The 24504-nt window shown below is 39.6% G+C and overlaps 2 protein-coding genes across 3 annotated transcripts; one reads left to right on the forward strand and one right to left on the reverse strand.

The window, feature by feature from the left end:
* Window positions 1-27: 27 nt before the first annotated feature.
* Window positions 28-11036, forward strand: MFSD8 (major facilitator superfamily domain containing 8). The gene is made up of 12 exons (XM_059470707.1): window positions 28-148; window positions 1163-1248; window positions 2142-2185; window positions 3454-3694; window positions 4364-4477; window positions 5076-5220; window positions 5804-5862; window positions 6458-6566; window positions 7605-7739; window positions 8100-8203; window positions 8292-8551; window positions 9662-11036. The coding sequence occupies exons 1-12, from the start codon at window positions 45-47 to the stop codon at window positions 9875-9877; spliced, it is 1617 nt and encodes a 538-aa protein (XP_059326690.1). The 5' UTR covers window positions 28-44; the 3' UTR covers window positions 9878-11036.
* Window positions 11037-11560: 524 nt separating this feature from the next.
* On the reverse strand, window positions 11561-23954 carry PLK4 (polo like kinase 4). Of its 2 annotated transcripts, none has more exons than XM_059470706.1 (16): window positions 23809-23954; window positions 23319-23414; window positions 22770-22865; window positions 22558-22672; window positions 20582-21614; window positions 18997-19097; window positions 17412-17803; window positions 16878-16979; window positions 16418-16520; window positions 15829-15978; window positions 15378-15508; window positions 14904-14995; window positions 14539-14677; window positions 13548-13688; window positions 12557-12663; window positions 11561-12170 (listed from the first exon to the last, which is right to left on the reverse strand). In XM_059470706.1, the coding sequence occupies exons 1-16, from the start codon at window positions 23836-23838 to the stop codon at window positions 12071-12073; spliced, it is 2928 nt and encodes a 975-aa protein (XP_059326689.1). In that variant the 5' UTR covers window positions 23839-23954; the 3' UTR covers window positions 11561-12070. The 2 variants fall into 2 exon arrangements, with proteins under 2 accessions (XP_059326689.1, XP_059326688.1); XM_059470705.1 differs by having other exon boundaries at window positions 16875-16979.
* Between the last annotated feature and the right edge of the window lie 550 nt (window positions 23955-24504).

Raw genomic sequence — 24504 nt, forward strand, 5'->3', positions numbered from 1 at the left:
GCGTGCGTGAGGCGGCCGCGGGCGGGGCCCGGCGCTGCGGGGCCATGGCGGCCGCGGGCTCCGCTCCGGAGGCGCGTCCCGACGGGCGGGAGCCGCTGCTGGGGTCCGCAGGGATCACGGCGGATGAGGAGGAGGAGGAGGAGAGCAGGTAAGAGCTGGTTCTGCTGTGCAGGGGCGCTGCGGGTGCACCGAGGAGCCGCCCGTGGGTGCCGGGTCCTTCCCCGCCCGTCACGGGCAGCCCGGGCCGGGGGGCGCTGCCCGGCCGGGGTCCCGGCCCAGCCGCCGTCCCCAGCGCTCCGGAGCTCGGAGCCTGTGTCCCGGAGCGCCCCGGGCCCGGCTGTGGGAGCGGGCCGGGGGCTGCTTCCCTCTGCGGGAAAACACAAACGCACTGCCTTGGGAAGTTGCTAAAAAACGCCCAGCGGGATTAATACACGGCAGAAGTCTGGGGGTTTAATAGCAGCCTTCGTGTACGGGCAGCTGTTCGGCGTTTGGGGATTTTACCCCCTTCTGACAGCAAAACAAGTATCATGAATTTAAAATCGCAGATTTAAGTCTAGGTACGACTCGCATAAACAGCGTTTGTAAACTATGTTTAGGCATCTATATCTATAACCTGAGTCTGCATCATGTGAATAAACATTACTTTTTAACTTAGTTTGTAACTTGTATTTTAATTTTTTTCAGCCCTTGCAATCTACAGCAGTATCTTTTACACACAGCTTTTACGTTGTATGTTGTTATTTTCTCATCATAAAAACAGACTGGGTGTAGCTTTTAGTCAAATCAAGGGTTGTTCAGGTTTTTGGTTCTTATAAGGTTACAGCTGTGAGGGGTTTAACACCCACTTTTCAAAGGTTTTATATTCCAAAGTGTCTATACAGAGTTTGCAGAACTGAAGACCTGCCTAGATCAAGATCTCTCTGTGTGACATTTGGTGTGTGATAGCATTTCTGTTATTTTGTTTGATTTGTCAATCCAGTATTTTTCCAGCAAAAAATATATTCTTTATAGTCTTTGCTGAGTGGAAATCCACTCCTCCTTAACAAGTTACACAATTGCATTGAGAGACTGGTGAAAAATGTTTGCAGTGCCATGTGGGAGCAACTAGAAGAGGATCTGATAATGATTTCTTTCTCCCTCTTGCTTTTTGTTTGAAAACCAGGGATGTTGTGGAATCACAGGAGCATTATAAGAGCAGGTGGAGATCCATCTGGATCATGTACCTGACAATGTTTCTCAGCAGTGTAGGTGAGTAAATTTGGTGTTACTTGTTTAATTAATATACTTTGGTTTGAAAATAACAGGGTTTGAAAATTCCAGCTAGAGAGCTTCTTTGATGCCACTGTTCTAACCTCAGAAAAGGTGCATTGTTTGATTGTTTAAAAGAGAATGTCTGAATCTTAGCAAATCAAACAGAAAGTTACATCTGGTAAATAATAAAACTGCTTTTACACAAAGAGATGGATTACATAAGCGTGTGGCTTATGACTAGTTTGGTAGTGGCAAAGTAAGGGTATTGCTCAGAACCCAACAAAACAAAGGTTGCACTTTTATCACCCAGAGTGAAACTTCTGGGCAATGAAAACAGAAATAACATGGAGTTCTTAAGTAAGATTTTTATGGGAATGTATGCTGTCTATTTCAAAAACATGTAACAAAACTTGTTTTCTCCTACTGGCCTTTGCATCTCCATTGCAGGACTAAATAACTCCCCCCAGAAACAAGAATTGATTTTTGACCTTTGATGATTTTCTGTGGGCCTAGAAATTATCTTGAAGTTCATAGGATACTTCAGTAACTCTTTTATTTATTATTATTAGCTAAAATCTCTGTGACTAATGAATACAGATATGTCAGTATATCAAGAAATTCTTTTTACTTTGGGGACCTTGTTTTCTTTCCATTGGAAGGACAACATAGGAGGTTTTTTGTTTAGTGTGTATGCACCTATAAAATGAACTTTTGAAGATAATTCCTCCTGATACAAGGAATTAGCACTCCTTAAAAGAAGCAGGAAATGCACAGGTTTATTCTATAGGGGGTATAATACAGAATAATGGACTTGTAATAACTGTTTCAGAAAAGAAAATTATTGATAAAAATGGCAAATAAAATAACTTCATTTTTTTACTGTGTTACAGGTTTCTCTATAGTAATTATGTCTGTGTGGCCCTATCTCCAAAAGGTTTGTAAATATGGGGTGTTTTTTAAAATAATTAAGAACAGAAAACTCCTGCTCAGAAAGTAGATAATAGAAAACCTGACATTTTATTTAGGAAAAGAAAAAGTGGATGGAGGTGTGTGGCTTTAAGAGACTTTTATTCTGCCATCCACTTAGACAGCTTTTATTATTTCTTGCAAAATTGTTAAAGGTACAATTGGTAAAGGTACATCATAATCCAGAAATGTTTGGTTTTCCAATATCATGATTTTCAACAGAAGTCTTGTTATTAAAACCTAGTAGACAAGACTTGTCTGTGTTTTGGAAAAAAAAAATAATAAAAGAGGAAACTGAAGGTAGAAGTTGCTCTGTAGATATCACATTGTTGCACAGAGATCTTGGTATTCCTAACAGGGGAAGGCCATGGCTTATTTGGAGGTCTTAGATGTTAAATCTGAGATCTTAGATCTTAAACCTCTTAGATCTTAAAAGCAGCACAGAAGTCCCTAAAACTTCAGTTTAATCTGTGCTAGGATTTCAGTGCCCCTGGAACTGTAGAAGAAACTTTTCAAATGCAAAATTTGGAGAGTATGACCTGGGCAGGGACCTAGAGGTGTCACTGAAGGTGAGGCTGATGCTGAATTCTTGCAGAAAACAAGAAAATGCATTGCCAGCTGTCGCTATAGGATATGAAACAACACAACATGCACACACTGTTGTTTTTAAGGTGAAAAAAGGGAAGTTTATTTTTTGATTTAACACTTACAGATTTTTAAAAGTGACAGTGGATTTGGTGGGTGAAAGTGCCACCTCTCCAATGACACTGGACAAACTAACAGTTTATCAAACTTCTTTTCTTCTAGAAAAGAATGCAAAATAATAAGTTATTTAGAAAAAGTGTGTGAGAAAGTTTGCTACAAGAATGTAAACATCAGAAAATCTTAAAAAATGAGAGTGACAAGCAGTAAATCAGGACAGAATGAGGCATGTGCAGAGACAGTGACTCCTTGCTGCTGGCATGGAAGGTGCTGCCCTGCTGTTCAAGGTCTGTCTCTACCAGAACATCAAAATCTCCTGGAGTTTGCTGCCAGTGAGCCATTCCCAGGAAGCAAAGAGGGTTTTATTGGTTGGGTGCATTGCTGGAGGGAGTGATCAATGCAAGGTTTATTACCCAGAGATAGCATGACAGTGCAGAGTCCTTGGTGTGCCAGGTACTCATTCTCAGAGGGTGTTGCTGGTAATGTCAACACTGCAGTGCTTTCCCCACAGATCTGACTCTTGTGTTCCTGCAGATTGATCCAACAGCAGATGCCAGTTTCCTGGGCTGGATCATAGCTTCATACAGCATTGGCCAAATGGTTGCTTCTCCCCTCTTTGGCCTCTGGTCCAACCACAGGCCCAGGAGAGAACCTCTGGTCATTTCCACTGTTATTTCTGTAGCTGCTAATTGTCTCTATGCCTACATCCACGTGCCCCATGGCCACAACAAGTACTACATGCTGACTGCCCGTGCTCTCGTGGGCTTTGGAGCAGGTAAACACAGCAGGATGTACATTTCTGGAAATTGTTACATTCTGTGTCTCGTGTAGGATGCTTAACATTAAGTTTTAATACCATATTTATCATTATGTGAATGAGAACTCAATAATTAACAAAGCAAAGGGTTGGCCTGTAGTGGTTTGTAACAAAATTGTGTAATTGTGCTGTTGTGTAAAAATACCAGAGGGAGTGCTGGCTTTTATTACCTTGCAAAATCAGAATCCAACCCCTGAAATAAATGTCACTCAACATTTAACAATATGAACTTGATATTTACATGAACACTTGCTTGGTTTTGGGGTTTTTTTGAAGGCAATGTGGCTGTAGTTCAATAGTATATTGCAGGTGCCTATTCTCTGATAGAAAGAATGACTGCCATGGCCAACACCAGTGCCTGCCAAGCAAACCAACCCCTGAAATAAATGTCACTCAACATTTAACAATATGAACTTGATATTTAGATGAACGCTTGCTTGGTTTTGGTTTTGTGAACGCAATGTGGCTGTAGTTCGATCATATATTGCAGGTACCTATGAATGACTGCCATGGCCAATAGCAGTGCCTGCCAAGCAAACAAACCCCAGAAATAAATGTCACTCAACATTTAACAATATGAACTTGATATTTACATGAACCCTTGCTTGGTTTTGGGGTTTTTTGAAGGCAATGTGGCTGTAGTTCGGTCGTATATTGCGGGTGCCACTTCTCTGACGGAAAGAACGAGTGCCATGGCCAACACCAGTGCCTGCCAAGCAGTTGGCTTCATTTTAGGCCCAGGTAAAGCAAAATCTTCTTTCCTCACTTCTCTTACTTGAAATTGGGCATTGGAAGTAGGAATCCTCAGCAGCTGTATGCAGGGGATTTTATGGCATAGTTTTTCAGTGATATTACGATTGAATAAATGGGGTCCACTAATCTATACTTCTCTAAGCCAATATAAATGAAACATTCTTGTCCAATTGCTCTGCACCAATCTAAAATTTAATTTAAACCTCACCCAGTGCATCTTTTCTCTCTAGTTTGCCCTTAGCATGAGGGATAATCCAGTCCCAGGACCAATGTTTTCCATTAAGAGCAAGAAGAAAAAAAAAAATTGTCTGTCTGCCAAGAAAATTAACTATTGGTACAGTCAGAATTCAGTTCTATAAGTGTCATGATGCTGTTTATACTTTTTATTTTATGTAATCAAGTACTTTCCTGGCTAGCTGAGATCCCACTGGTATCCATTTTGTTTATTTAGAGTATAATTCCCAAAATGTAAAAGGTTTGACAGGTATAATACTTAAATTTTACTTGACAGTTAGAACTTTTATTATGTGTTCTAATGTTTTCTTAATGATTCTCAAGATTTTCACAGTACATTGATGTTTTTAAGTTTTTCAGACATGTTTTACACTTATTGGAGAAGAAGGAGTAACGTGGAAATTCCTTTGTCTTCAGCTGAACATGTACACAACACCTGTGTTATTTGGAGCTCTCTTAGGAGTTATTAATATTATTCTCATCTTTGCCATATTCAGGTAATCAAGTAAAAAAAAAACCTTATAAATACCTTACCTTGTTTTGTGGGTGACTTGGAGCAAATAATAGCTGCTCAGCAGGAGGAGTAATAAACCTGCTAAAACTGTAAGTTTTTATTCATTTTTTAAGTGGTTCTACCTTCTTTAATACTGTATTTTTCTGCTGCTCATAAAGGCATCTTGGTGATGTTATGGCTAGAATGTAAACTGATTTAAAAAGTTAAAGATATTGGACTATTAGGCTTGATATAGTTTAATGTTGGTAGTTGCTGCCCATGTATTTTCTTTAAGGAGAAATTAGGTTGTCTGTAGGGATCTCAGTGTCTGTCTTTCCTTTAAGATTCTCAGGGGACTTTTTTTTCATTATCACACTGGTGTAAATGCATATGGATATATGATATGCTCCCACTAGAATATTTCCTTTCTTGAACAGTGTTCACTGCAGTCAGGTGCCAGCTTTAAAGATGATGTTTAATGGAGCTGCAAATAATTATCCTATAGATGATACCATTTACAATAATTTTAATAGAAACAATAGATCAAATAAATGTGTGTATTAATAAAAAAAGTTTTACATTTCTAGGGAGCATCGAGTGGATGACATGGGACGCCAGTACAAAAGTATCAATTCTGATGGAGAAGGTACCAGTGTTTCCTTGAAAACTTATTCTGTGATTTTAATTTTGAAGTACTCTCTTATTACATAGAAGCATTTAGAAGTATTCTAAAGTTTGATGCACTTGGAAGCTGATGTGGAAAATAGGCTGCATCTCTCCCTAGCTGGTCCAGAAATTGCTTCATTTGTTGTGTTGTGCCCATGGTGCTGTCTGGTAACAAAGAAGGAAAAAAAAAAAAAATTGTATGGATCCTTCCATATTTTCATCCTGAGAATCCTGCTATGTAATTTTGACCTGAGAAGAGAACTTTTTGGTTTCCATTGTTCAGATATTTCAAGAAGTTTGCTTATTTTGCTGTCACTCAAGATTCATTGGGAAAACAGACCATGTAACCAGTTTAGAAATCATTTTCTGTAATTGACAGTGGAATTGAAATTTGAACAGCTCCATTTTGATATAAAAACTTTATAATTTGAATGTCAAAGTGTAACTGCCTAGCTGCCCACCAACTTACATGCTAAATACTTGGAAGACCAAAGGAATCATCGCTGTTTGTAATTTTTGATGGTATCAGAAAAAGCTCAGTGTGCAGTTCAGGTAGTTCTTTTGTGTTGCTGCAGGAAGTGATGTTCTGGATCAGAACACAGAAGGAAGCATTGACCACGTTGCTGTGGTAGCACTCAACGTTCTCTTCTTTGTCATCCTGTTTGTGTTTGCTGTCTTTGAAACGTGAGTTTGTCTGTTTTCTCTCAAAATATTCAGACATGTAGAGTAATTAGAGTGGGAGTGCATGTAAAGGCTTTTCTGTTCCACTCATCTTCCTAAGTAGCAGTCCAAAACCACAGGCAGTCAAGCTGATGTGCACTGATAATGTATCAAAGGTCAGTGATAACTGAAGTAACAAATTAAAGGTCAGCAATAACTAAAGATATGTACAGAATAGTACATACCTTTACCATATCTACCATATTTGTGCTAGAGAAATCATTAATGTAAAAGCTTTTCAATGGAGGCAAACTTTTTAACCCACATCCTCAACTTTTTAAGTACTGAAAAAAAAAAAAGCTTAACTTAGGCTGGCTAAAATCTGCAGAGAAAACATGTTTTCCCTTGAGTACCTTGTTCTTTATTTTTTGTTTTAGTTTTGTGTGATTTCTTAGTATGATTCTGATTATCTCCAAAACCTTCAGTGCATCTTTTATTTCAGTAATGATTAAAACAATTTTTTTGATAGAGTTAATACAGTTGTATTCTGAAATACACTGTTTTATATGACTGGGGTTTTTTTAGCTTAAAGATGTATGTTATTTACTCCCAAATTTTCTGTCTGTAAGAAAAGAAGTAAAACATAGCATCATTATCTCAGGCTCAAGTGTGTACTTCATTTTTTTATCTTAGGAAATACTTTGAATATATATGATTTATTCTGCAAGTTTTTTGAGCTCTAATGTAGTTAAAATTTATTCTACAATTTGGCTTTGTCATGAGTTGCATTATTTTTAGAAAACTGAGGTTTCAGAGGCTGGTTGGTTGCTAAAACTTAAACATTATCAAAATTATAATTTTTGTTCTCACAGGGTCTAATTTTTTTTTTTTTTGTGTCTCTATTACTCTTGCTTAGTTTTCACTCCAACATTGTTTCATGAACTATCAAAAAGAGATTAATGATGCTTCAGAGTATATTTGGTGTATACCAGACACTTGCATGGACACTAATGTATGGAAGAAGGTTTTTATGCTTACTGTATTTTTGTTCTGTCATTCCAGTATAGCTACTCCACTGACAATGGATATGTATTCCTGGACCAGGAAAGAAGCTGTTTTTTATAATGGAATAATCCTTAGTGTGATTGGCATTGAATCAGTTATTGTTTTCATGGTGGTTAAAACACTATCCAAAAAGTAAGTTTTTGGGATTTTGTTTCTTATGTTGGCTAAATGTAAAAAGTTTTATGGCAGGGCCAAATCTCTTACTCAAGTCTCTCACTGGTAATGAGTCTGGGTTTGCTATGATAATGAAATACTTCCAATTCTGGCACAGCCTTGCTGTTGTGGTTGTTCTTTATTCTGTTAACATAACCCCCTCTTATTTGACTGTCTGTTCTCCTTGAATCACAAGAAAATTTGGTTGTAAGTTGCTGGGATTTTGTAACTTTTCTTGCCAGTGTTTTGGTCAGATATCATGGGGTGTGTCATTAGCAGCTACCTAAATTTTACATTAAATTATTTGATACATTTAACTGCAATTTGATTGTTTGGCAGGACTGGTGAGCGTGCCATACTCCATGCAGGCTTACTGATTGTCTTGGTTGGATTCTTTATCTTACTGCCTTGGGGCAAGAAACTACCAAATATCCAGTGGCAAGGTATAGTTCAAGTCTTACCAACCACCTTCTTTTGAAAGCCTTTCATTGCACTTTTGTTCCTAATGATATGAATAACTTATTTTTACAGAAATAAAGAACAACTCCATTCCCAGAACAGCCCCCAGTGAAATGTTAGCACCTTTCTGGAGTCTGCCAGAGCTGCAGCTGCCATCCAACCACACAGCAGAACCTGTGGGCTGCCCTGTCACACAGTCCTGGTGCCTCAACACTCCCATGATCTACCTGGCCCAGTACATCAGCTCTGATGTGCTCATAGGCTTGGGCTATCCTGTTTGCAATGTCATGTCCTACACTTTGTACTCCAAAGTCCTGGGACCAAAGCCTCAGGTAAGCACCATCCCTAAAAGCTTTATGTCACTTGCTGTGCACTCTCTTTATTAGAATGAGAGATCTAGTTAAAATTCCTTTTGTCATCAGCCAAATAATAAGCAGGGCAGGACTTTGCAGGGCAGAATAATAAGTGTTCTAAGCAGGGCAGAACTTTGCAGGAACTCCAATCTTTTTCAAAATCCAAGGCAAGTCTCTAGGGGAATTAGAAAGCAAGGCTTGTGCTACTCATGCAAATCTTACAATGTGAAAATTTCATGACTCTTCTGGCAGAGTCCTCTTCCTAAATACCAATTATATATTTGGAATACCAGCATGGAATAATGTCTCTTACTAAGTGTATTATATAAACTAAGTTTATTCTATAGACTACTATAAAGACTACTACTAGACCCCCCCCCAGTATGGGCAGTTTTTAGTATACACCTAACTCTAGAAAAAAAGACATAAATGCAGTATTTTTAGAAGTTTTATTGTCAAACAAAACATCTCTTCATTTAGCTTACCCTCCACATTCACATCTCACATCCTTACCCTTGCTTTCTCAGAAATACTTAATGCACTTGCTGTTTTCTTTAAGAAAAGCTAAGGTTAAAAAGTAGAGCTATTTTTTGTGTGCTGATAAACTGGATTTTCTTTCCATTCTTTTGTGGTGTTGGGGAGGTGAAGAGGTCATTTCTCTGTACTTTTCACTCAAAACTGTTCTAGCTTGTCAGGTAAAGTGTGTATTTATGAGCATAGGAATGAGCAAGTTACAGTGAAACAAAATAGCAAACTTACATTATTGCTTAACAAAAAATTTTATCCCCCTTTTGCCCATTTTTTTCCTGTTATATTTTGGTGAAAGAGACTTAATACTTTGAGCCAGAGCACAGCCAGAACTTATTTTTTGTTAGAAAGCAGTAGAGTACCTATGAGTGGAGCCTTGGAATAAAGCTTGGAGAGGCTCAGCAGTACTCTTGGAAACAAAGTAATCAGTGTCTTAATGAGTTAAGACAGATAAGTGGTTGTTTAAATACTTCTACATTTTCCAGTTAGGCTAATGGCTTGGAATTAATGGCAAGCTAAATAATGCCAGTATCACTTACATAAGCTTTTGATCTGCTGCAGGGTGTCTACATGGGATGGCTGACTGCCTCTGGAAGTGGAGCAAGGATCCTTGGGCCTGTGTTTGTGAGCCAAATCTACACTCACCTGGGGCCACGCTGGGCATTCAGCTTGATCTGTGGAGTAGTTGTAGCCTCTCTCTTACTCTTGGAGATAGTGTACAAGAGACTAATTGCATTTTCTGTCAGATATGGGAGGATGCAGGAAGAGAATTGTTAAATATGTATTTTAGAAAAACCCAAACAGTACAACCAAGCAGAAGTAATAGTTTATTACTGCTTTTGAACGAGGAGTACCTAACCACTGACCTTGTTGGCTGTGTGCTAACAACTGTACACCTGTACTTACACATTGACAGAACATTTAACTTGGTCATACCCCAGTACTGGTTACCCCTGCTGCAGCTGGCTTCTGTGTCCTGCTTTTCTGGCAGCAGAGGAAGGAATGTGGCAGGTCAGAGCAATACCATGGCATGTTTGAAGTGTGTACAGTTTATGTGATGTACATGTGCACTGAGTGCAGCTGTGAAGGTCACAGGTTACGTGCATCCTTTCCAGAAAGAAGTAAATGAAACATTATCTTGATTCTGTGAATCAGGATTAGTAACTCTTTTGCAACTACAAGATTAGTTGAGCTGCATGCACTTTGTATGGAGACAGCACTACTTGAGCAAACCTGATGTTGGGTTTGTTGGCTTGTAAGCACTGGTTAATACAGACATCTGGTTCTGGAGCCTGTTACATCTCCCCCAGGTGACAGAAACACAGGAAGGGAGGTGCCCTGTGGGATTTGGGTCTTTCAGTTGACCAAGAGCCATTGAAAATCACTTTCAGCAGCTGTTACTTGAACTCCAGTGAACCAAATGTGCAATTTTTCCTCTACTGTTTTGCTGAATGCCTTTTTGTAGCAAGAAGAAAAACCTGCAGCATTGAAATATGCACAGCTTTTCTTAACTACAAGAAAAAATGTCTAAGCACAATAGTTTACACTTTTGTGCTTGGTGAGAATGAATGCACTGTGCTGAGCAGTGGTGGTTAATTAAGAGGAAGGAGAAAACTGGCTCCTGGGTGTTAACTGCTATTTCTTCTGATATTAGGGTACAAGAAACAGGAATTTACACTGTTTTAGTCACTCAGGCTTTATTTTAAAAAGTGAGATCTAATTTTCCTTCATAATGGGCCTAAGCTCATCTGTATGGGTTTGTTTAGCTCTTTTAATGCTACTGGGGAAAAAACCTCTGGAGTAACTCCAGAAATGAGTTATGCTGTCTAATGTCTCTACTGTTTGAATTTAATAAATATAATTCTTATTCCTATGTACTCAATTGTTCAAACACTAAGAAACTACTGAATTAAAAGATGATTTTTTTCAATACTAACTGAAGAGGATACAGGAGTTTTATTCTTATGGGCTTTCATACTACAGAATCACAAAATGTTGTGAAGGACTTTTTTATAAGCTAATTCATAGCAAGTGCTACTTGTATATTGTTCTGAAACGTTCCTAGTACTAAATTCTTTATTTGCAAGCTATTTCCTTGATTTGGACATGACAAAGCAACCAAAGTTCTGTCTTTTAAACAGCAGCTGAACAAGGAGAACTGGCTTGGAGCAGTTCAGCTGTGCTGTGCTTGCAGCTCCTCTGAAACTCTTCATCAACATCATTTTGGATTTAAGTTCTTTTCCTGCCTGATAAGGAAGTCCTAGAGTATTTAAGTGCAGATACAAGCACCATCAGGAGTGTTAGCACACCTGAAGCCAAATGCTTGGGAGAAAAGCTGCTGTTAATGCTACTTCAGCTGTTTTAAGTATTACTCAATGGTAAAACAAGGTAAAACCACCTAAAGTTATTAACTCTTCTCCTTTAACATTACTTGACCATGAAACAAATAAATAGATCCAGGCAATTACCACTGCATTTATTTTTTTTTGTATAACATGCTTGTGCAGAGAAGTTTTAAGCTGCTGCTACAAAAAATAAAAACAGACTTATAAAACATATACATATTTACATATATTACTTGTAAGACATAAAAATATAAGTTATTTACAAATACAAATACTTGAACAGCACAGATGCATTTTCCTTGATTGTTGGCACTGAGTAAGCAGTGGAGTAAGAAAAAAAAAATAAAACAGATTCAGATTATTTCCAAAGACTTAACACAGTCAAGAACTAAGTTTCTCAAAGCTTGGCTTGAGTGAGTTTATCCATCACTTTAATGAAAAATATGTTTTGGATGAGACTTCACACACAATTTGCTACACATAAAGAGAGCAACCCTCCCCTTCCTAGATTTTTACCAGATTTTGGAAGAATCTCTGCATAGGCTGAGTAAGATCAGTCACTTGACTGGGAAGCCAATGAGTGAGTTTATTAAGCTCTTGTGCCATGACACCCGGTGTCCTTGAATCAGTGAGGACCAGCAGGATTGGTAAACATTACAAGAATAGAAGACAGACAGTGCAGCTTCTCTTTGATGTATTCTGGCAACTTATCATCTTCTCCATACCTGGAGTGGCAAAGCAGCATAGAAAAATTGAGATGCTTAAATAATTTATTTCATGACAATATAGTTATTTCAAAACATGACTTTGCTCAAGCTCCCTGTTTTTAATACTACACATGAATAGTGGCTGTACTCTGGAGACCAAGCAGATTCATTCCCACCTTGTTTTAGTCATTTGTTATCCAGATAACAAATGAATATTTATTTGTTATCAGTTGGCTAGGGGTGCTTCTCTTTATTTAAGGAGCTTACATAAGCTAACCAACTATGAAGTGATGGCAGTGCTAAGGTTTAAAATTTACAACCAGAGTCAGGAGCAGCTATGAAGTTGCCTGATGTACAGCAGCTTTGCACTCAGCTGGATGTTTTTGTGGCAGGAACAGACTCACCTGCTTGTCTGGCCCTCTGGAGAAGTGTAAGTGATGGAAGAGACACCTGCTTGGGCTACCAGCTGGGATCCATCATTGAACTGAACCCATACTGCTCCACTGGTCAGCTGAGGAGAGAGGTTACATTGTGGTTTGAGCATACAAAATACAAAATTACAAACCTAGAACTCTTCTAATAATGGAAACTGAAAGCTTTTCAAAATTCCTAAAGGGACTTAGGTATTTTGTCAGTCTTCCAAAGAAAAAGATGGCATGGATTTTACTTTGGAGGAAGTAGTCTCATGCTGACTTCCTCAGGTTTCAGATGCTTGGCTTTAGATATCCTTGTCAATACCAGATAAATGAAGCATTACCTTTAGCTTAACCACTCCTAAAGAAATCTTATGAAGGGCCAAACACTAAAAAGAAGCCCATTTGTGAGAGATCACAGCTATACACAATTTAAACTTTATATATAATCAAGAGAACTTTTTCTGTTAGGAGAGGAAGCTTACTTTATCTGGATAGCCAAGAATGTTTTAAATTTAAAGCTTATCCAACAGAAAAGCAGAGGGAAGATGGCTTTGCCAGGAAACAGCTTCTCCTGCTGTAGAGGAAAATACATTTCTCTTATATAGATCTGGTCTGTAGCTATTACAAACTCTGTCATGACACCTTTGTATCTGTATTAGTGAACAGAGAAGTGAAACAGTTTCAGTTTTTTACTAGAGTCAAATTTAAATGACAAAGGACACTGAAACAGGCAGTAATAGCCACAGGAAAACTGTGGTAACTGAGATACTGAACTATTATTTTGGTTTCTTCTAGTTATGTAGATCACTATGGTTTTTATCTAAGACACTTATTTAAAAGTATCTTTATGCATACAAATTTTAGACTTAAGCTGTAGTGCACAACTGAATGATTCCTCACAAATCAACTTTCAATAAAAAATAGATATCTCAACCTCATAGGAAAAAGAACAGACATGCCTCCTTTATTAATTTCCCACCTGAGAAGCCCAACCAACATTTTTCACAAAAACAGATTTGACAAGTTGGGCTGAATTTGGGCTGCATTCCGTTGGATGAACAGAGGAGCAGGTCTTTTCAACAGTGTCAGTCAGAAATGTAGGCTTTTCACAGGGCACCACCTAAAAGCCAGAGATGCACAGAATGAACAGAATTAACAACCTTGGCATTAATCCTCCTGAGGGGCTGCAGTGGTCAGTGCCACCTGTTCATGTGTACAGACAGATTCAGCCTCCATGCTTCATTTCACAGCATTACAGTAGAAAAACCCCACAGGGACACAACTTTTTGTCGTCAGTTCACTTCAGGCAGGTGGAAATGTGCAGGATTCTGTACTAGGGACATGAACTACACAATCAAACAGATGCAGATCCTACAAATGTAGATTGATGTATATTCAACAAAGCTCACAATACAAACTCAGTGTGCCAAGGCCCCAGTATGATTCAGTCAGCTGAGGAAGTTTTATCAGGAACCAAAGCTTGGTGGGCCTTTTAAACAAACCAGATGAAATTGCTCACAAAGCCTTATTGGCTACACATATATTCTCACTTACCCTTTTATTATATACACATTAAGACTTGATAATTTCAGAACAACAACATCAAGTGCCAATACCCTTTGTGACACCATTTGTTATACAGCACTGAGGGCACATAAGAGCTTTCAAACTAAAGACTGTTGTCTAACACAAATAAGCAATTTTCAAACTCTGTTCCCAGGGGGAATTTGTAGCAAAGTTTTGGAGTGTTCTGATTTTTCAGATGCTCTTAAATCCAGGTATCAAAATCCACATATTCTAGTCAGTATGCTCACAAATGGCTAATAAAAGCCCATGGCCATACAAATGTAATTCCATTAATTCAAGTAAAACAGCAACATGGGAGACTGGTTGGTACATGTAATTCCATTAATTCAAGTAAAACAGCAACATGGGAGACTGGTCTCCATGGTACATCCTTCTGTACTTACAGGAGCACAGTTTGGAGTCTGAACTGGAGTAGAACTGGCAGCTTGATTTCTATCCAATGCCACAACTTCTTTTGAATAGTTTGTCTTGTCCAACAGTGGAGGTGCTACAGCCAGTGGTGATTCAGTATTACCAGGTTTCCTGGAAAAATAATGAGAAAAACAGGGAAAAGGTCTGTACAAAAGGGATTAAAGAAACAAATGAAGAAACAGCTCTTCCTTCATTTTACCATGGACTGTCCAAAGCACTTGATGGCAGGAGTTTTCTACAGAACTGTTTTTCAGTTCATGTACATAAGTATGCAATAAATATTCAATAAATACATAAATATTCAAATACATCAGTATTTTGAACTGAAAGATATTACCTTCCAACAATTATTGGAAAAAATGGAGCACTTCCACTCCTTTTCTCTTCTTCCAAAACAGCACATTCCAGTGCAAGGCATATACGATGTCCCTGAAATGAGGAGTTTATTCAAGTTTTAAACTGAGACTTGTATAACTATTTCATACACATTTTGTAGCAAGTGAGGCCACCTAAGGAAACTTCAACAGTACTGAATTTTTCAAGTTGTATAAAGCAGCTTCATTTGTAGTGTCTAATCCTTTCACCAGACAGACAAACCTGCTTTACACACTAGTAAGAATTTCCCCTCAGTCTTGCTTGTGAGGGATTGTAACCATTACCTCTACTCTGATATTTGTTCTTCCAGAAACAACACCCTCCCTCTTTAATAGTGTAATGAAAAACATGCAGAGCAACACAGGAGGCACATTTGTGAAAGGGAAGGTGAATTTTCAGGAAGATGCTTGGAAAAGGTCTGTGTAAAACACCTCACCTCATTGGCATGATCCATATAAGCCTGGATTTCCTTCTTCAACCCTGCTTCACTTTCTCCTTTCAAAGTGAAGGATTTCCCTGACTTTTCAATCACACGAGTTACACCAGCTGTCCTATGGATCTTTGCTCCTGCAAGAAAATGTCAACACTTTCAGTTGAGCTGTATAAAATAACAGTTCAACCATGGAAATAAAAGCTCATGAATAAAACCAAAGTATAATTCAATTAACACTTTTGCAACACGTACTTCCTGAAAAAAATATCACTAAGGAATTAAGAATCAACTAAATCTACAAGTGCTAAAATAAAGGCAGGGTGTCCAAAAAGCTGCTTACAGTGCACTATTTTCTTCAAACTGGAGTGGTGGTTATTTAGTGTTAGGTAATATTTTAGTGCAGCCCTAAAGTGATGATTTAGATATTAGCATAACTGCAAAAATGAATACATACCATCATAAAAACAAATTTCAACATCTGCAGGGGGTGAATTTTCCATCAACATGCACTTGGCATATCTTGTATAAAACGTCACTTTGGGGGTTTTTGTTCTCACCAACTGCACAAATTTAGCTGCATACTGGTATTTTTTCCAGTACTTTTCTAAAAAAGAAAATTTAGAATTTAGCAGATTAAACACTCATGCAGCAGCTTGAAGAGAAGTAATTTAAATTATATATTTGATAGCTGAAAGTTGTGAGTAGTATTTAAGTACTTGACAGGCATGTTTAGAGAAACTGACTTATTTCCACCAACAGCTCCTGGTATGAATGAGGAAAACATTAAAAGAGTTTTTATTTTAATACACATTATAAAGGGGAGACTCCTTAAAGCTTCCATATAAAAGGAATCAAAACCTGTGAGTCACACTTCCTTGTGAAGTTTCAAAACATTTTCCAGTTAAATTGTAGTTTAAATCTAATTCTGAAAGGAGTTTTACTTCAGAGTTATCTGAAAAGTAATAGACGAAAGCTATAAAGTCACAAGATTCACTTAAAATATCACATTAATCATGATAATTTTTAAGTAAATTTCAGGTTACCCGGCAAGTTGTCAAAATTATATGTGCAGATGCCTTCAGGAGGAGGAGGAGGTCTGTCATCAAGAAGGAAACCTCTTCCTTCATTTGGATGATAAACTGCAATCTACAAAAAGGGAACAAAAATTGTGCATAGTTGCAACTTACTACAGCACTGTGCACTTTTAACAGGTATGGAAATAACTCACATTTTAATTAAGCTCTATTCCTCTAAGTAATTGTTTAACAGCAGCACTTCTTCACCAATACTTCACCTATTCCAAAAGTCAAGTCCAATTTTTTTCTGAAATAATTGCTTGCTCCTTGTATTTATATGGCTTTACTATGGAGGGGCTGAGTTAACAGCTGTGCATATATAAACAGAGGATTTCAAAAGAAATAATCACTTAAAAAGAAAAAAGCCAGCTCTGAATGAACTCCAAGCACTTCATAAAACTGAAGAAATCAAAAATGTACTCACCACATTTCCATCACAAGATATTCTGAGAACTTCTTTCACAAGTTCCTGCGAACGGTGTTCTTTCAGAAACTCCATACACACTTCCCCAGTATCTAGAATGCTCACCTAAAATATATTAAACATAATTTACTTTCTGCAAAAGGTAAGATACCACTTTTTTCCCCCCCACAAATGCTTTAATAAATGCTTTTATTTTTCCTTAAATGCCCTTCAAACAGATAAATGCTTCTTACAGTAATTTTTGTTATTAGTGCTATTTTTTTTAAAAGCAGAGCACTTCGAGATGACTGAAGGGTATCAGCCTGGTAACTGAGGGTGAGGCTTCCTAAAAGCAAACACAGACAGGTCTGCTCTATCATGCTTTAAGTATTCTCTATACAAAAGCTAAGATGCATCTTACTACTATGATTTTAAATGAAATTATCCTAGATTCAGTTTCCTAAAAACATCTATTTCTATTTTACCAAGTGATTTTAAAGAGGCAGTCACACCATACTAAGCATTTCAACTGTTCCCATTTTCAGAACTGATACTTACCACTGCATTTTTGGTTTTCTGCCTGATGGGTTTCAGCCTGTGAGCAGTGAGAGGTGACACAACACTCCTCAGTGTAGGTTTCTGGTGTGCTGATGGTTCTTGGCCACAAGTTTGCTTTTGCTCTGGAGCTGACCAAAGGCCACATGTCACTCTGGAGTTCAGCCAGAGGCCAGGCTGAACTTTCTCATTTTTGCAGACAACTCCAGGGATGCATTGCTTTGGGTTTCTCTGGTTCAAAGAATGTGAGCAGTCCCCAGATGCTCCATGGTTCCTGATGTCTTTTAGGGTGTTCCATGCATTCCTTGGTGCATCCTGCTGCACATCCAGGTGGTACCGAAAGCCTCCCTGTGTGTTACTCTTGGCACTCAGGTCTGCAGGTGGCCCCAGAGCATCTGAAAGCACCACAAAGGACATTGCAGATTCAGAGTCAGAGCCAGAAGGAAAAAACTCTACTATAGCTCAAAAGCTTTTTAAGGGATTGTATAGAAGGCTTATTTAAGGGAAGAATGGGATTTCTTTCATTCTCAGTCCAAATCATCAGGCCTTTTACCAACAGTAGCAAAATTACAGGGCTACTTTAAGCTGCTCCTACATTGCAGTTATGATGGTCTTCAGTTTTTATACATCAAATAATTTTTAAGAATAATTTATAAACAAAATGCAAGGACTTCAAGTAGATTCTTATACAAGAATTAGTTTCATTTGTTGAAAAACAGCTTATTTACCATTCAGATAACCACTAGTAGCAGATTTCATGTAAGTTGCAGTTGATCTAACTAGTGTTTTTACCATCTACCAGAGGTCTTAGTACTCAAAATGTTAAATGCACACTGCAAAACCCTTGTTTTATTTTTAAAACACTTGTATTTATTTATTTTGAACATCTGTTTTTATATTTAATCTTCCCATAACTCCTTCCCTAGTTTTGATATTTAAGCCCTTGATCAACTTTCACCTCACCCACATCATTATTGTGCTCCTTCTGCTGTGTGGCTGAACAGTTGAGAAGGGACCAAAAATTAAATAGGATTATTCAGACCATATGTTCTCTGATTCCAAATCCCTGTAGACAGGAAGGGAAGGAGTCCAGTAATATCAAACCAAAAAAGGCCAGAATGGATTTATGGTTTATTCTTATGATTAAATTACTTGATTTGTAAATGATGTAATATGATGCACAACAAAGAACACCTCCTTCCCTTCTGTGTCTTTGTCCTTTCCTCCACCCATCCTTCTGTAACCTTATTATTTTTCTCATTCATTGACATCCCATCTTCTCTTATTTAATTGTAATTGCACAACTAAATCAACAGGGCTTTCAAGTCACCTGCTAGTATTTTGTCATATATTTACTCTGACATATTTACACAACAGGGTCTAAAATTCTGATTTCCTCTTTGTTGTGGTTTTTTTTTGTTTGTTTATTTTTTTGCTAAAATAGTAGTAGAAAACAACAAGCTTGTTTTAGGAAACTATATATTCAAATTCAATGTACAAAGAAATAAAAGAAGAATAGAAAATCTCACTGAAACTAACAGAAGTCTTTAACTTGACTGCAAAAATACAGAAGTGATGAGTAACACACCATTTGTTTGCGTGCTTCCAAGCCACTGCTGCATGGTCTCAGCCTGGGACTTCTGCTCTAACAAACCAACCTGGGGCTTCACTGGGCACAGATAATTTGGGCTACAAAATAAAAGTTACACACATAATCAAGTTTGCATCAAAGACACTTGCACATCAAAAATTAAAATGCTACAGCTGCAGAAACCACAACACTTAGAACATTTAGGAAATGCAGGTGGCATTTTGTAGCTCTAGGCAGCAAAGAAGGTGCTTCTTTTTATTTTATTTTCAAATAAAATCATTTCCAAATGGAACGAAAAGTGATGATAATGCTGCCAGCAGTAGCTGTTCCTACATCTAGCACTTAATTCACAGCCTTGGAGAAGACCCAGTGATGGCATGCATAACAAACATGCAGCTCAAAGATGCCAATCCTACCACCCAAAATAATCTGAATTTGTATAAAATACAGCCAAACCCAGAAATTATAATGATTTTTTACCAGTTTTTTAGATGATCACATATATGTAGCCACAGGTGATAGAATGCATGTGTTGAAGGATAAAGAATACACACAAAACCAGTTACTGCAGTCACTGATCTGTTGTAAATTCACACTAATCTCCTGTGAGTTTTTTTTTACCTCCATAGCCTGAACCTGTCTGCACTTTCTTGAGTGATGATGACTGCTTCACCATTGGCAAGGGCTCATTTATCAGCAAAACCACCCCAAAACCACAGAATATAAATTATCAAATTCAAGTCTTAGGACTTGCATTTAAGATTTTGCTGTGCAAGCTATCTACAGCTGTAAAAGGCTTTCCTATAATCAATTATTATTAAAAAAAAGGTGTAACCATTAAGTTAATCCCACACATTAATATACTCTCATGTTTACATTCAGCATGGCTTTGTGAAGTCATGGGGAACAAAAGTAAGCATTAAGTAACATTTGTATAAACTTTTGATTTATCAAACATTTCTCATACTAGAAAGAATGCACATGCCCACTAAACTTTGCTTGCGTCATACACCTGACAACAGTCAAGAAAAACTTCTTACTCCATTTACTTTTTTTTTCAGTTTCTTGTTTGTCTTTTCCTTGAACTGATTTGCAAAGAGAAAACATAGGAAATTATGCCAGTTCTTCATGTGGAAAGAAATGCAGGAACTAAGATATGGAAGTCCTTATATTAAAACAGAAAATTATTCTTTTGATATTCTGTTCATAGAAAATCTATAGAAAAGGAGCCAGGATTTTCACAGAGAAGTTACAAATAAGTACAGGACTCAATTTCAGATAATTATTTGTGATTGACACCTTCCTTCTGACATATCTCTATAATCTATTGCCTAATCTTTACTAAATTTTTGTTTTATCCTCTCCAAGCATAAATAAAAATCACCTCAAGAGATGAGCAAGTAAAAATGTTGATAATTGCACTTTGAATGCCTTCTCCCTTCATCTGTCTCTTCTACAAAGAACAATCAGCAAGACTCTCTACTACAATTACTGTGGGGAAAGAAATCATCAACTTGTTGCAAGCGGAAAGAAGACAATAAAGGAGCTCTAAATTTCATCTGAACAGAAAACTGATTCTTACTGTGGTTGATCTTTTACAGGTGGAGATATCTGCTCTTCAAAAGAACCAGAAGTACTAGAAGTCTTCTCCTTAAATATTTCTCCTATATCAGAATAGCTGTTGGCAGGTGAAAAGTACTCTGTGTTCTCCCTTGCTCCTATTTTAGGCTTGGAAAGCACTTCCAAGGAGTGACAGCGATCCATGACGTTGGAGATGCCCTGAGTGTGGCTGTGGGATGTGCCAGACCTGTCTGAGGAGTGGGCTCTTCGGAGGTAGCGCGAATGTGGCCTCTCCTCAGCAGCCTGTGTGCTTCTTCCCCTGCCACTTACTCCAGTTTCCTTTCCCTGAATTCCCCACTGTTGGAAAGAACCACTTCCATCTCCTGATGAATTTGTACTGGAATTCTTGTTTGTAGGGAAAAAAGTGATTTTATTTGGGAGCGGCTGTCCAACTAACAGCTTCTTCTTTTCCTTCAAGCTACCACTGGTACTGATGCTGGAAGAGCCCATGAAGGTCGTAGAGATGGTGGCATTCCCACTGTCCATGGAATCTTCTGAGCTCCCCAGATCTCTGCTCCGTGCAGAGCCACCCCTGGCCATGAAAGGATGATCCAAGACGGAGGAAAGGCTCAAGCGATCGGCGGGGTTTTTGCGCAGTAGCCTGTGGATGAGGTCCTGTGCCTCTCTGGACAGGAAGGCTGGCATCTCATAATCTGCCAGCACCACTTTGTTCAGTGTGTTCCTGACAGTGTCTGTGTCAAAAGGTGGCTTGCCAATGAGCAGGGTGTAAAACATGCAGCCCAGAGACCACACGTCCGACTCCAGCCCGTGCGGGCTCCTCGTGGCGATCTCCGGGGAGATGTAATTGGGAGTCCCACACATGGTGTAATGCTTCTCATGAGGCATCTTCAGCTGAGTGGCCAAGCCAAAATCAGCAATCTTGACGTTCATGCTGCTGGTGAGTAAGATATTGGAGAGGGTGAGGTCCCGGTGCAGGATTCCGTGGGAATGGAGGTACAGCATGCCCGTGATAATCTGGTGCAGGAAGTGTCGCGCTGTCAAAACAGAACCACACGTTGCACTCTTAGATTTGAAATCCTAGCTCTGAAGATAACTCAGCTTTAAGCCTGCTATTTGTCTTGCTTCTATTTTTTCTTAGGTGTCAGACTAGTGAAACTGGAATTACCTTTGTACAACTTTGTTCTTTATTGTAACACAGGAAACGGGACTGGAAATATTTTCAATTGGCCCAAACTTTCTCAAATTAGATTCTTAAGAATCAAAGCCAGATACAAATTAAACTAGTGATGCTTTTATAGCAATACCCCATTAATCCAGTCCTGTGGCCTAGGTCCCAAAAAATCCCTATCTATAGCAGAATCATGGAGTTAAATTAGAAACTGATAGAGAAGCAGGTAAACAGGAAACTTCTTAAGCAGGTAAGAAGTTCTTCTCAGTAGGAAGAACTGAGTGAGAGGTGAGCAGTGAGGTGAGTCTGGAAGCACTAAAGGCAGAAGTTGCCAATTTTCCTGTTCTTTTTTCCTCTTCCAATTTTAACCTACATTTCAAGAGAATTTTAAGTACAAAGGTAAGCTCTACTTTCTCTCTTTATCTGCCTTCTAAGATCACCCTGTTTTTATACTCCATATAGCACAAAAAGAAACAAATGTTCTGTTCTTCTTTCCTCTTCCCAGTCTTGACTCACATTTCAACACAATTCTAAGTACAAAGGTAAGCTCTACTTTCTCTCTGTATCTGCCTTCTAAGATCATCATGTTTTTATACTCCATACAGCACAAAAAGAACCAAATGTATATAGAAATACAGGTGAATACATACACAATAACAATCAATCTTTAGATTATCACTTACCACAAGATTTTAAGGTATAGAAACTGTGATGGCAGGTTTAAACACTCTTCCTCTAGAATTTAATAGTTATTAATATTAATAATTAGTTATGCAGACAGCTCCACAGACCAAAAAAAAAAATCTCACCTTCATCTTCTGAAAAGGGTTTCTTTCTGTTCTTTATGTATCTGCTCATTTCGCCATTGTGACATATCTCAAGTATCAAGTACACATAGTTGCTATCTTCAAAATAGTTATAAAGCTGGAAAAAAAAAGACAATGAAAAAATGAAATTCCATTTTGTAGACCCTGCAGCAAGTCACATATACAGCCCTCTCCACAAACCCCAAGGTTCTTACCTCGAGTATAGATGGATGCTTTAGCTGACAATGTATTTTCACCTCATTCTGAACCCTCTGTACCATTCCAACTTTGTGCATGGCTTTTTTGTCTATCTGTAAGTGGATCACAGCATAACTTAAGATGTTCAGTGCATGTTTGCCTGGCAATTTTTAAATATAAAGTTTTCACACAGTTTAACTTAATGTACTCTTTTAATGATCAAGTCTTACAGATAATTGGAGGAACACCACAACTGAAAGCAGTCAAGTGATAACATTATCAACACTAACGCTTATTAATATTTTTTCTGAAATACTTAAGCAGAGAAACCTAAATCTCATTTTGCTACAGAGATAGGCTAAATGTAGCCAACACTAAAAAGCATTTCTATTGGTTATTAAGTCTTTTTCGTTGTGGTGCATCTTTCAGGATCGAGTCACGATCTTAATGTCCGTTATTTACAAACATTCAACCCAAACACCAGTGCCCAACTGCATAACCCCAACCTGTTGCAACTTTGCATTCGGTCTCTAAGGAGACGGATACTTTCTGGCCTCCCGCCTTACCATTTTGATGGCCACTTCCAGGCCGGTTTTCAGGGACACTGCTCTGTAGACCCCCGCGAAGGAGCCCTTGCCCAGGAGGTTCCCCACCTTGAAATCCTGCAAGACCAACAAACCGCGCTCGTTAGCCGGGGCTTTGTCACTCAAACCTCGCAGCTCCCCTCTCGATGCGGAGTCCCCGCACCCCGAGATCCGGCAAACCCGAGGCGAACCGGGGCTACCTGCAGGGAGCTCTCCGGGGCGCGGCGGCGGCGGGGCCCGGCCGGCCCGCACAGCCACCCCCGCCGCATCCTCCTGCCGGCACCGCGCTGCCGCTGCCCGGCCCGGCGCGGCCTTCCCGCCGCCGCTCCCGCCGCGGCTCCCGGGACGCGGGACACCCCCGCCCCCGGCTGCCATGGCAGCGCCGCTCCCCGCCGACACGTGGGGCCGGGGCGAAGGCGCGGGAGGAACGGCGCTCCCACCAACCCGCGCCCCGAGGGGCTGCGCGCCGCACCTCTATCCTCTCGCCGATGCAGGTCGCCATGGCGCCGGCCGTTCTCCCTCGGGTCCCGCTACCGGTCGTGCCGAGAGCCTGGGGCGCGCTTAACCCATCAGGGCGCCCCGGGCCGCCCGCCGCGGCGCAGCCCCGCTCGCTCCCGGGCCCGGGGGCGGCCGCTCCGCGCCCCCCCCCGCCGACATTTTGAAAAGTCGCGCCGTTACCCCCCGGCCCCGCCCCGACCCGGGACGAGGCTGCGTCTGACGCAAGCGCGTCACTCCGCGGCCGGGCTGGGAGGAGGAGGAGCCGCCGCGCATGCGCGGGGCGGGGCGTGCGCGGTCAGCCGTTAGAGCGCGTGCGCCGTGAGGGGAGCGCGTGTCCCCTCAGCCCGGGTGGTCCCGCCATGGGGGAGTCCTGGAATATTTTGGGGTTGTCCTGAAGGTCCTCTGGTCACAATCCTCGCTGCCAGGGGCAGGAACACGCCCCCCTAGATCAAGTTTTTGGAATTGGTTTAGGCTGGGGAAAAGATTTTTATTTTTGTTGGTTTCGATTTGCCCCCTGAATTATCCCACCTCATAAACATCTTGTCTCCTGTAGCAGGGGAATGCTCCCGATGTTATTTTCGCTAGGGATGCACGGAGTGATTTAGCACTTCAGCTTCTCCAGTGTTTGCCAGCTTGTGGCTGTAAACTCAAGCAATTCCTCCACGACCAG

The sequence above is a fragment of the Ammospiza nelsoni genome, chromosome 4, assembly GCF_027579445.1.
Source record: "Ammospiza nelsoni isolate bAmmNel1 chromosome 4, bAmmNel1.pri, whole genome shotgun sequence".
Classification (NCBI taxonomy): Eukaryota; Metazoa; Chordata; class Aves; order Passeriformes; family Passerellidae; genus Ammospiza; species Ammospiza nelsoni.